Genomic DNA, 13,907 nt, shown 5'->3' with positions numbered 1-13,907 from the left:
TCAAACCACCCTGAGGGCTGCATAAGGGCATTTTCAAGGGCCAAACCACCTTTGTTATCTCTCATGACACCTTTTGATACCAATCATTTTTCAGGCCTACAGGATATGGCTTGGCAGGCTGTATGTGGCCCATGGGCCACATGTTTTGACACCCCTGCTCTAGAGTATTTTCCATGACTATATGTTATAGATGGCTTGCATTTATGATATGAAAGAGGCATATTGATTTAGGGTTGAAAAGGTCAAGTTCCATGTGGATGGAAGGAAAAGAAAACATGTTTTACAAAATAACTTTTGTCCTAGGATATGTTCCATGACCAAATTGTAGAATCTGGGATCTAAATGTCAGAGGTCATAATAATGGCAAGTCTGGTGAAAATTTAATGGTTTCTGCACATAAAGTTTTGTCCAAGACAACCTGATTAAAAGTCAAGGTCATTGAGACCCATTTGTCAGTAATCTCCAGAATCAACCAGGGCCCCGAGCCGCCGAGTGGTCTAAAGTGCTCTTCGTCACGGATCACTCCATCTCACCTCTGTCTGTGTGGGTTTGAGTCTCAGGCTTGGCAAATGTGGATATGTGAGAAAGCTTGCCAGTAACTTCTTATGGGTCAGTGGTTCTTTCCGAGGTTTTCCCCGGTTCTTCCTCCACCATTAATACTGGCCGCCATGTATAGCATACCTTGTGCTGAAAAATGGCATTAAACCCTATTATAACAACAACAACCACAATCAACCATTTCCTACTAATGCATCCATAGGAGAAAATTCAATATTGAGCACATGCTGTTCATGGTACTCGTGTTGGCTCTTTACAAATATTCTCATGATGTCAATTATTTTTATATATACCTGTGTGCTATGAAGTCTGTTGCATGTTTAAGATTGAGAATATTTTCTGTTGCAGTACCTTTATTACTGACATGAAAAAAGATAAACTTAATAAATCTTTTATTACAGGTGAAAAGAACAAATTGTTTGCTTCATTATATGTTTTTTTTTGTTTTTTAAAGGCAAACATTAGAATCTCATTTTCATGATAATACATGTACTTCAGTTAAACTATTATCATACAATATGATTTTTTTCAGAAGAGAAAACAGTTTGCTGGCACATGTTTATAGAATGCACCATTTAAATAATGCAAGGAACGCATACTTCAGTATCGCAGTTAAATATTAACAACTTAAAATTTATATTGTCTTCAGTTTTGATTGAGAGGCATCCTGTTGCTTTGCATCATCCTGCAAAAAAAATGTGAACTTTCCTCAAGCAAAACTGCATCAAGGGCTCCGGTAAAACATTTAGTCTCAGAAATTTGACTTTCAAAAACTTCAATACTAAGTTTTCCACTAGAAGGACCTATAATTAAAACCTCCATTATAGATTCAGGTAAAGGCACTCATTTAAAATCTGAAGAGACCAAAGGACCTGCCAGTCTATTACCTTAGAAGAAAACCTTTGATTCAGGTTCACCAACTTTTTATCTCAAACTAAGTCTCAACTTAAGACATCTGATTGATCAGACTTAAATTTCAGTCAGTCACATCGCTGGATTCTAAACTTAAATGATTCTAAACTTAAATTTAAGTCTTAAGATCTCTTGGTGAAAATCAGGCCTGATATATGTATGTTTTGCTTAGTTGTTTCCAAATTTTTTCCATTAGTCTATGCTCACACTTCATGCTGTTACCCTAGTTTTTTGTGTAGATATTTCTGTGTATGTTCGCTTTACCTTTTTGTGGTAAACAATTATTTAATTATCTGATATGAATTGCTTTTCTAGAGTAAATTTACCAGCCTTGCCCTTGCCTTCAAAACAGACAAAAGGACCTTGGAAAAGCGGCTTGAGATACAAGAAAGGACTAGAGATTTAGCAGAGGAAAATGTGGATAAAGAGCTACAAGGGATCAGGGACAAATTGGATGTAAGAACTTTTTGTAATCAAATAAAACTGATACATAAATCCTACACAAGACAAATACACAACTCCCCATCCTGACCCTACCCACCTCACCCTATTCCACTTACAAACACAACCCCCATGACCGACTTGAGAGTGGAGACCAAAAACTTATAGACTATGCATTATCTCATTCTCATAAATGAACTGAGACTATGCATATCTCATTCTCACAGATGAAATGAGACTGCAGTTGTCTCATTTTCACAGATGGAATGAGACTATGTATATATCTCATTCTCACAGATGGAATGAGACTGTTGTGACTCTTCTGTCATTAGTTCTGTTAAAGAATTTCTTTTAAATGCTGTAGTAAGATTTACTCCTGTTTGGTACTGTCCTTTTAAAAATGGAATAATCTAAAGAACAAAACATTTTGTCATAAATTTTGTTTATTGCTGTGAAATGATTTTTTTTCTTTATTTTATTTAACTTTGAATATAGTTGTTTTTATTTACTTTCTTTAAAATTAATTTAACATTGACCTCAGCTGCTATGTTATTGTCTGTTGGGCCAGGCTTTTTGCTGTTTATTTAATGCATGGTGAATGATGCATAGATAACAGATTATGATGTCACAAATCAAAACACTTTTGCATGCATCCACTCTAAGCAAGGTTTATATTGATACATAATTAATATACCGGATCTGACCAGTTATCCATCTACAGCCTAGAAAATTTTCACATTTGTACATTACATCATAATTTCTCAAGATATGATTGTCCTACAACTTGGATCAGTTTTAGGATAGTATGCATTTTGCCATAACTACAGATGCTATTCCATCAAGTGGACATTATATTACAAAATGTGATTTCATATGATGTACTAAATGTTTTATTGCCTACTCCCATGAAAGCTGTCCTACTTAATTGACTGTTTGAGCATAGGAGAACATTAATTTTGCCCTTGTGAACTGTTCTGGTAAAATTATTGTATTGAGGAGTATAGGAAAACAGTTCTGCTGCTCTTAGGAACTGTCCTTATACTTAATTGTCTGGTGGAGTTCGGGAGAACAGTTCTATTGCCTTTGGGAACTGTCCTTATACTTAATTGTCTGGTGGAGTTCAGGAGAACAGTTCTATTGCCTTTGGGAACTGTCCTTATACTTAATTGTCTGGTGGAGTTCGGGAGAACATTTCTATTGCCTTTGGGAACTGTCCTTATACTTAATTGTCTGGTGGAGTTCGTTCCGGAGAACAGTTCTATTGCCTTTGGGAACTGTCCTTATACTTAATTGTCTGGTGGAGCTTGGGAGAACAGTTCTATTGCCTTTGGGAACTGTCCTTATACTTAATTGTCTGGTGGAGTTCGGGAGAACAGTTCTATTGCCTTTGGGAACTGTCCTTATACTTAATTGTCTGGTGGAATATAGGAAAACAGTTCTGTTGCCCTTGGAAACTGTTCACATTCTTAATTGTCTGGTGGAGTTTAGAACAATTCTGCTGTTCTTGGGAACTGTCCTTATTCTTAACTGTCTGGTGGAGGGGCCCCGAGTGGCCGAGTGGTCTAAAGCGCTGACCGTTCCGGATCACTGCCATCTCACCTCTATCTGCGTGGGTTCGAATCCAAGGCTCGGCTAGCGTGGGTAAGTGGGTAAGCCTGCCAGTAGCTTCTCGTGGGTCGGTGGTTCTTCCCTGTGTTTTTCAGGGTTCTTCCTCCACCAGTTATACTGGCCGCCATGTATAGCCTATCTTGTACTGAAAAATGGCGTTAAAACCCTAGAACAACAACAACAACTGTCTGGTGGAGTTTAGGAGAACAGTTCTGTTTCCCATGGGAACTGTCCTTATACTTAATTGTCTGGTGGAGTTTAAGAGACAGTTCTGCTGCTCTTGGGAACTGTCCTCATTTTTAAATGTCTGGTGGAGTTTGAAAAACAGTTACGTTGCCTTTGGGAACTGTCCTTATACTTAATTGTCTGGTGGAGTTTGGGAAAACGGTTCTGTTGCCCTTATGAACTGTCCTCAGATTTAATTGTCTGGTTGAGTATAGGAGAACAAATCCCATAGAACAAGGAAAAAAAATTAATATTAGAATTAGAGATGGGTAATGCTAATCAAATTGTGTCATAATATATATAATTGTCTTTTGTATTTTATGTAACATGATACTGTCACATAGATAAATAAATTGAAAAATGTATCAAAATGAGTCCATGTTTGCAAAACATGTATCACTAGTATCATTTATAAATCCACTGCAGAATATGCTAACTTCCTAGAGTGACCAAAACTAAATTACTGCTCTTTTATTACTGTCTTTCTTTAATGTTCACTTAATATATATCAGTTACACTAAATTTATTTTAAAACATTTTGGGTCATATTCGACTGAATAGATACACCTAGTACATGACAGTGTGTGAAGAGTGTCTGAGTGAAACTAAGGTTACATGTTCTTTGCAGTTCCCAATTGTTGCTCTAGTCCACTAAAGACATACACATAAAAATCACTCACATTCTGGGAACTAAACCTGATATGTGATGGTGTCAATTTCTACATATATGTTGCATAGAATTGCAAAGGTCCAAGTGACATGGGGTCTGTAATGTCATGTTTTGTTTTGTATTGAATTTATCTATCCTTGGATAACTTGTGTGTAAAATTTGACCATTAAAGAATGCAAATTGTGTTTTTTTTTTACTCAATTCTTTTATTAGATACATGCATGTCAAAGGCAGGCACTTGTTGCGGGGGTATTTAAGCAGAATTTGGTACTCACTTTTAGGGGTTGTAGGTTAATAATCATATTTTGAGGTAAGTGTGCAAATGTAAACAGTACTAAGGTGAAACAAATATTCACCAGAACAAATCAAAGAATATATAGAATATTGTTTTTAAGGCAGTGGTTAATAATTGAAATCACTTAAGGGACTAGAATTCTTTGAATTTAAATAGTATGCAGGAGTTAATTAGGTAAATACAGTAGGTACATGTTGTAAATTGCCTTGTTCTTTACTTCATTCAAGGGTTAGAAGGAGGACAGGAAAATATTTCTGGACAGTTTTTTCATTTAATTTTGGGGTTGTTGTTGTTTTTTCTTCTTCAGTTTACTGTCTTCATGTATCAGTAGTTTCAGTCTGTTTAGTGACACACTATCACCACACTATCACCAGAATAAATACTGCAGTTTTTTTTTCATTGCATCAATATCTGACCACCTTTATATTGTACATGTCTTATTGTGTATACCAAAAGATGGTGTCATTTTATTTGTCATTTAGATTGAAGTACAACAAACCTTCATATATTCTCACTATTAAGGTTGGTTCAAATTGCAGACTGCATGGACCCAGATTTGCTGTCGCATAATGCCCTGGCAGATCTGGATCTATACAATTTGTTAGGAGCAATCAGTAGAACAAAAACAACATAAACTCTGATCTGCCAAGGCATTATTAGATAGCAGATCTGGGTCTGTGTTATTTGCAGTTTTACCTGACTTGTAAGTGAGTGTGTATGGTAAGTTATCAAACAGTATGAATCTTTGAAAACAACATACCAGTCAAGAAACAATAGCAATGACAAGCTAATAATAAGATGAATAAAGTGAAGCAGTAATAAAGACAATTAGAAATAACTGAAAATAAAATATAGTTATGTTGCAGCGATAGCTATGGTAGTCACTTATCAAATGTTGAAGATATCAAAAACTAACTAAAAAACTGTAAGTGTGTGAATGAAAAACCCCTAAAGTGTTGCAGTGATGAAAACCTACAAAAACAACTATGGCAGTTGATGATTTATGTAAATAGTTAAAGCATAGACTAGAAAAAAAAAACCAGTAGTATGGCCAAAATTGCCAAAATTGAAACAACATAAAAAGTTATTTATCTTGCCACAAGAACTGAAAACATATTTTCTCACAAAACATTCTGGGAAAGGCAATAATACAAAAGACTCTGTAGAGATAAGCTCCAGTCGCAAAATCATTATAATATTAGCATCACAAAATCATTCCAATATTGACAGTAAAAGAAAACTTTCGGTTCATCCAGTACCAGTGATGCTTTCTCTGGAAAGAAAATCCAAGCACTCAAATAGTAGGAAATTTCCACAAAAGAAATACTGTTGATTAGTTGCCTCACCATTAAATATGTTATTGACAGAGGCCTTAAACCTTAAATTAAAGCCATATGGTCACAGACAACTATTATTTAATGAGCTTTGAAACCAGTCTATCTGTGATGGCATATTAAATACCATATTTTAAAAAAGTGATGATTGCTGATTGGCTGAAAATAATTGCTTTCCAAAACTTAACATCATTTTCAAAAAAAGCCTACATATGGATAAATTGTTAACAATAATAGGCTAAAACCATTTTGGTTTATCACTGTTGCCAAACAGATAGAGATCTCATTAAGCCTGATTTTTCTAGTGGGCACATGGTGGGAAAATTTTCTCAGAAATGAGCCATGCAGCATATCACTGTCATCATTTTCAAAGTTTCCACTCAGAAAAATCATTATTAGAATGTAAGCTGTTCTTACCACACAAGTATAGTACATGTTGTTTGGCCATGCATTAACATTATGGTCTATGGGAAACTGGGAATTGAATTAGTTTGTCTGTGCCCATATATGTCATGTGCTTAGAGAAATATATCTTTGTCAGTATAACATCATCAGCAATGTTGGAGGCAATGGTGTTAACAACATTTGCTTTCACAAATGTTGTTTTTACCATATTCTTGGAAAAAAAGAATGTTTTAGCAGACAGCCTATTCAGGAAAGACAGAAACAGTCCTCATTGGAATGGTCTCTTCACCCCTCTATAACACTAAAAGGGAGAGACCCTGTGGTAGTTTTTTTTATGCAGCCAGGCTCAACAATAGGCTTCTCATTTATGTTTCTGCCATCCCGAACCAAAGAATATTGGCAGTGGACACAGTCAGCTTCTAGTCATGGGATCATTTGTTGGTGTACTCCTTTCTACAATTTCAACTGCTGCCTCAAGATTTACAAAAGTTAGAACTTCCACTGCTCATATCATTCTCTTAGCCAAACTGTGACCCAGAACAATTGTGGTTCAGTGATCTTCTAGACCTGTTGGTCGATAAACATAGGTCTTTACCTCACATGAGGAATATTCTGCCACTACAAAGGACATACATGTGATTCTACTGACAGTAGGCGAGAAATGCCATTTTAAAGACCATATATCACATATCCTGTTTTACAGTTGAAATCGAATGCTTTTTTAAAAAATTAGAAGATTTTAAAAACAAATGTAAGCAAAAAGCCAAAGATAGTATGTGTATGTGCTCTATCAACCCATTAGAGAAACCAGTTACAACCAGTTTACTGGGGACTGGAAACATTCCACCAATAGAACAACCATTGCAATGGTGCATGGCAGAACAACAGCATGAGAATTGTTAAAGAACAGCTGACATCTGTACATGACAAGCTATTTTGTAGTATTAAGTATATCTATATTTTTTTTAACTCTTTGTTCATCACTGTATCTTTATTATGTGTAGTTTTTATTCTTCACAACTATAAATTGTAATGATTATCTGTAGTCAAGATATTAGAATACTAATTTTTTGTGCTCAGGTACAAAATTCTATTTTAAGATATTAATAGTGTAGATTGCATAGGATCTATAAATAGATGTCAGGTTTCCAACAATAAAACCTGTTGACAAATTTGGGGTAATTTCTCATTGGCTGGAGGGTTTAGGCTAGGTGGGTTCATGTAAGAATTAAGTTATTTTCCAATTGGATGAGTTTGGTCACATGAATAGGTATTTTGAAATAGTAGATTGAGTAGTAAGATTTGTCATGTGGAGTATATGGCAACATATAGTTGTAATAGACACTTGAAGGTGTATATTGGGAGAGAACTGAGTAATCTGATTCATTTCTATCTTGGATTCATTCCTGTTTCAGATTTTTATTCAATATGTTGAAATCAGTTTGCAGATGTATTTGATGTTGTGTTTAAATAATTTAAGAGGAGACATTTGTTAGGATTATTGAGTGGAAATAGTGCTGATTGGGCTATAATAATTTTCTGGGACTACCATGCATTATTTAAAGGAGTTCTGGACAACACCATTCTGACATGTAAAGACTGTAGGTGAACCAGTATGTGGATCTGAAATTTATGCGGAACTTTTCATTCTCTTGGACTGTAATATAACTTTTCAGGATTTTGGGGGATTTCTTTTGAAATTTTTATTTTAATATTGATAATGAAATTGTTTGTTAAGTTTTACAAAACTTGTTGGTTTTGCTCCTTTCTGTCATTTAGTTTATGACCATAGAGTGGTAACACTATTAATTGATTACCTTATTGTTGGAATTTGGGTTGTTTAAGGCCAAATGCAGAATGTTTTTGAAGTATTGTAAGTAATAAAGGAATAAATGGTGGTCATGATGTTTTCTGAGTCTTTGATGAAAATCGGCTGACCTTTGGCTTTGGGGATCTAAGATGGAGAGACAGAACATAACAAAAAATTATTTTGGAGTCACACAAGAGTAAGTATTTTTAGATTTTTATGTTTAATTGTTATTTTATTGTTTAAGTTCTTTTAAGAGAAATATTTAAGGACAGCTGTTAAATATTTTGCTCAGTTCATGACAAAATGCAGAAATGTGCTTTCTCCCAATGCAAAAAAAACACTGGCTAATAAATATTGCAAGTTCAGCAATGCTTGGAACTCAGAGTGCCTGCAGGTAGAAAAGTTCATGAATTTGCGTCTTGTGTTTCAAGGTATGCATCTTTTGTATTTCATAATATATTTGATGTTTTCATGCACATAAATTAAGTTCAGTTCCTAGATAAAATATACCATTTAACAACATATTACAAAGTAATTAATTTTAAAGTTGGGATGAATTATTTATAACAGCATAAATACCTCATGTATTTTTTCACAGTTTATTTCAAGTCTAAATTAATTGTTCTTTAGGGGGTTGGTTAATAGTGGTGAAACCTGCCAACAGATCTTTGGATTTAAGCCATGAAGAGAAAGTATTCCTTGAGAATGAGACTCAGGAATACAATCTTAAGTCCAAGTCAGGAACTATCTCCATGGGTTGAATGTTACTTGGAGGTGTATTGGAGAGCAGTTAGCAACCTTAAAACCTAACAACAGGAAAACTGAAGTTATAATTTTTAGCGGACTGAGCATAGTTGTCCTATCATTACAATAATTTAGTGCTGATGCAGAGAGTACATTATCTGTGGCATGGTGGATGGGTTATGCTGTCACTCTGGTACATGTGGGTGGGGTGTTTCCAATATTTATTTAATTTATTATGAAGTCCCACCGAGACTCGATTTTGGTTGGAAGTTAAATTAGTGAAAGATAGATGTAAAGCTCCAAGCCCCCAGTCAGCAATGCCGACGGTTAAATAATTGAATATACAAAAAGTGAAATTCAACTAATAACAATTTAATGACAATTCAATAATCAGATGATTAAAATTTCCCAAGTACTCTCCTTCCGCTCGACCCTGTGATAGCCTATTGCATCATTTGATTAGTAGTGTGAGATAGCTTTCCACCTGTCCTTGTATTCTACTCATCTGTGTATTCTTCTCTCCTATTCCTCCAATTCCTTCTCCTCTTCCTCCGACCTTCTCTAAATTCCTTCTCCTCCTCGACTTCTTTATACTTCTCCTCCTTTTCCACTTTCTCCTCCTCGACTCTTTTTCCTCCTCCTCCTCGACTCTATACTGACTAGACTTGTCAACTCCAATTGCTCTGCTAGTCTTACTTCCGTCTCCCTTCTTAAAGACTCGGGACTTATCTGAACCGGAAGTTCTGTCCCCCAAAAAGCTTCCTTTGAAAACACAAGGATGCTACAATATTTTCCTAAGCCCTCTCATCTCACACTATACCCAGCCTATCAAAAGATAATGGCTATTAAATAAATTCAGTCACGCATTCACTCACATTGATTTACTCAAACATTCTTTTATGGTAAAATAATGTCATAATAAAAGCACTGTATCAATTACTTTTCATGCATACATCAATAAATTGCATCACATCAGTACATATTCCTAATCCCATTATACTATACGATATCACAACAATCAGACACATTTCTTTACATTGCAACTCATACAAAGTACACAAATATTCAAATATCCATGCTCTGATATATCCATACATCCATATTAACTAACCTTACACACTTCAACCATTTTCCAAATTCACAGTTCAAGCATGTGTAAATTCTAACAATATCACATGAATAAATGCACTAGTTTACTACAAAGTAACTTATTAGCGAATGACAAAATTAATTCTGACCACAAGCTAACAATCTAATAATTTTCTACATAATACTCGAACTCATTTCTCAAATACACATGTGAACTAAACACTACAAAGATAATTCTATGTACTAAACAATCCTAGTAATTAAGTATACATACTACACATATATACAATTATAATGCCATAATATTCTGCAAAATTCAAGCAAAAAACTTGCTGACCATTACAAAGCTTTGTCTTTCCTTAGAATCTCCTAAGTTTTCCCACCAAATTACGAGTGGCTTTCTCATAGTAATCCTATTTGCTCGGCAATCTTCCCGGGAGAACTAAATTTTCACTTGCTGGTTAGAAGTTATAATTCAGATCAAAATTGTTATCACACCCTCCATCTCAATTCTGATTGGATGTCACTTTGATTCAATCCATTCCAACTTAGGGACAGTGTCCTTCTCGCTGGCTGTCCACGTGGGGACAGATCTAGAGCATGCCCTGTTTCTCACAGGTTCCTCTGATCTTTGGACAAATCTGTAACACATAGGTGAGAAGTCACTCAGTCTTAAGCCTCTTCCAATTCAAGATGCCTGTTTGTCTCTGGTCACGGTAACCTTGCCTCGTAAGAGATTAACTCTAGTGTGTGGCATGTTCAGACATCAAACATGGCTTGTAATAATAATATCTTAGTTTATATGTGACTTACGAACTGGGGTTGAGCAAAAGTGACACCATTCTTCATAAAATACAAAGTAATTCAGGTGAAAATCCAGACCAGGGATCTATTAAGAGCCTGTTAAGTGTGAAGCTAAATAATTACTATGAATGTCTTCAGTTGTCACCAGACAGTGATCTTGTAGACACTCAAAATGCAGTTAAATGTTATTAAAAACTCCTTGCAGTGAACTGCAAGATAAACAACTCTTGCTTTTTCATTAATTGACGTATACTGAGTCACTCATATTAATTAATTATTATTGTAACATTACTATCAGAATCTGAATCTTACTGACAATTCTCCACTCTGGGATTATGTACCGCCATGTCGGCCAATTCTGCGCGTCGAGTACTTCTGCGCAACGATACGTCATTTTTGTAAACATTGGATGACGTGCTATTTTGGGTCAAAAATCCATTTTGTATCCAGAAAGAACAATCGTATATTAATTAAGAAAAGTGATATTCATAAAGTGTACAAAAATATCCCACATTTAGACTCGAAATGCACATAAAAATGTGATTTCTAAATGGCAATGTGAAGACCCACTCCATGACCTTCTTGAACCTGTAACCCAGAAAATTCGATTTACTATGCATCTTTTAGAATAATATAAATAAATACATTATGTAAAAAAATGGAAATGTGTACCTTAAAACAAAACTATTTTAATCCAAGTTTCCAATTTTGCAAGAAGTTGTCCCACACGTACAAAATCGTCTGCTACCCAACGTGTCTACTTATCGCTAGAACATAAATTATAACAAATTCCTCGGCGTATAGTCTGTTTCTAAATTCTGTAGTAATTTTTCCCATCAACAAGACGTTGTAATCACATTACATCCTATTCATTGTTTCTCTTCCACATAATAGCTTATTTTTCATAAAATGTTGAACTTTACTAACTTTTTTACAAGATCGGTTTAGTTTGCTTAATACCTCTTGCCATTTATTGGCATTTTTACGTTGAATTTTGTAAAATTAGCTATAAACCTGACCTAATTACTCGACTGAACTGCTGACAGAAACAGTCCAAAGTAATATATTTCATTTCTGTAGCCCAAATGGATAAACATGACATCTTTTCAAAGCTATGCACAGAATAGGCCGACATATTGCGAGTCAGGAAAACGGGGGGTGGTATCCTCTGTGTCCAAAATTAATATTATTTTGAACAGAATATTCTGGTGACCATTGCATCTTTTCAAATTGTAAGCATTGCTGTATTTTATTTTTGTCAATCGCTCGAATTTCGTATGCGTTTTGCTTCAGTATTGGAAACGAAAACCTTAGGTGCGCAGAAATGCCCGACAGCAGTGTATTCATTGTATTATGTAGTATTCACATGAAAATGACTGTAGTTTTTGGCACAAAAAAGACTGCTATGCAATAACAGTGGATAAATATTGCATAATTAAAATTAGTTTTAACCCAACCCCTCAACCCCATAAAACTACACATTAACACTCAGGTTTGCTCAGTTCCAAAGGACCTTAGAGTGGGATCTATAGAACTAGAACAAATGAAAACTTAAAAATTGTAGGCCTGGATATTTTTTAGTTTTCAAAATTGTGCATGTTTTTTAATTTCAGACTCTAAACCACCTTTGTACGGACCCACAGGTACGTAAAGAGTTGGGCAAAATTAGGCAGCATCTGGACACACTTCAACAAACTGCCGCCCGTGTCTCCAGCAGAGCAGAGGTTTATGGTGCTGTACAACAGGTGTGTTAAGTTACGATACTAAATAATTATTAGTTAATATTACATGTACTATCATTAGTTAATATTGTGCATCCTTTTAATCTTACACAGTAGAAAAGTTAAGGAGCTGAGTAAAATTAGACACCATCTGAACACAGTGTAGCAAGCTACAGCCAGCTTCAATATTACGGCTGAAGTCCAACATTTTTTAAAACTTTTATGATAATAAATAATTAGTAATATATGTCTATTTAATTTTATCAAATGAACTTAAGTATTGTGTAATGTAATGCACAATGTGAAAATGCAAGAGCATGCTTCAGCCTGCATCTCTACTAGAGCTGAGGACTATGGTGCTGTCCATGTAGTTAGTCAAGTCATCTTACTACAAAACTATACATCAGTAATCATCATTAACCAGGGGATTACCAAAAACTAAAACAGAACAACAGATAAGATGATGATTATAGTAATTTTTGCACTATTTTTTATTCAAACAGTTTATGCAGTGTTGAAAGTTAACTATACATGGTTTCAGATGGCATTGTGAATGGTACCTGGTGCAGCCTCAAGAAATTTAATAATGTAAATGGCTTCATCAACAGAGTTCATTTTATACAAGCTTTAATAATGTGATACTGATCTTTTCCCTGTTAATGTAGACAATATGCATTCAGCTCACCCTTGTGGCCCTCATAACATTAAACTGCTGCCATGCCAAATGTTTTATAAAATGTTCTTTATTCTCTTGAAGAAACATTTTTTGTATTATCATTACAGAAAAAGTCATAATTGAATATGGTATATACAATAGCCACTACAGTAAAACCTGGCTATTTATAGACCACCAGTTCTGTCAAACAATCATGGTGTCTCAAAACAGGTGGTTCTCGTGATAAGTCATAATGCTATATAATTAATAAATTGGTGTATTGAGAAGCTGGTCCCACAACATAGATGGTCTCTCATGGCAGTGGTCTTTCATGACACACTTTACTGTAGTACATAATTATTAAAGGGAGGTCACCCCAGAACTTCTGCCCACTCTTCTCAGATTCCAAACATTTACATTACCAAAGCCTTAAGCTTTGAAGAGCGAATGAAACACATAATGCCTGCATTAATGGAGAAAAGAATGATCTACAATTATTGAAGCCTATGAAAGCTCTCTTGAACCAATTTTTGTTGTTGATGTTTGCAGAAATAAATTTTTACATACAGCACCAGTTACCACTAGCAGTGCTGTAAAGGAGAGTTTGCTGGACATCACACTACCACTTTGAATTCA

At 35.0% G+C, this 13,907-nt stretch overlaps 1 protein-coding gene across 4 annotated transcripts in view; it reads left to right on the top strand.

The window, feature by feature from the left end:
- LOC149799036 (inositol 1,4,5-triphosphate receptor associated 1-like) overlaps positions 1-13,907 on the top strand; it is a 257,140-nt gene that overhangs the window by 171,529 nt on the left and 71,704 nt on the right. For all 4 annotated transcript variants that reach the window (XM_089957997.1, XM_089957996.1, XM_089957994.1 and 1 more), the window contains exons 6-7: positions 1,786-1,926; positions 12,509-12,640. In XM_089957997.1, coding sequence (XP_089814123.1) covers positions 1,786-1,926; positions 12,509-12,640 — 273 coding nt within the window. The remainder of the gene's footprint in view (positions 1-1,785; positions 1,927-12,508; positions 12,641-13,907) is intronic.

The sequence above is a fragment of the Sinohyriopsis cumingii genome, chromosome 5 (assembly GCF_028554795.1).
Source record: "Sinohyriopsis cumingii isolate HCF-2022 chromosome 5, ASM2855479v2, whole genome shotgun sequence".
Classification (NCBI taxonomy): Eukaryota; Metazoa; Mollusca; class Bivalvia; order Unionida; family Unionidae; genus Sinohyriopsis; species Sinohyriopsis cumingii.
This window is presented reverse-complemented; position numbering and strand designations above follow the sequence as displayed.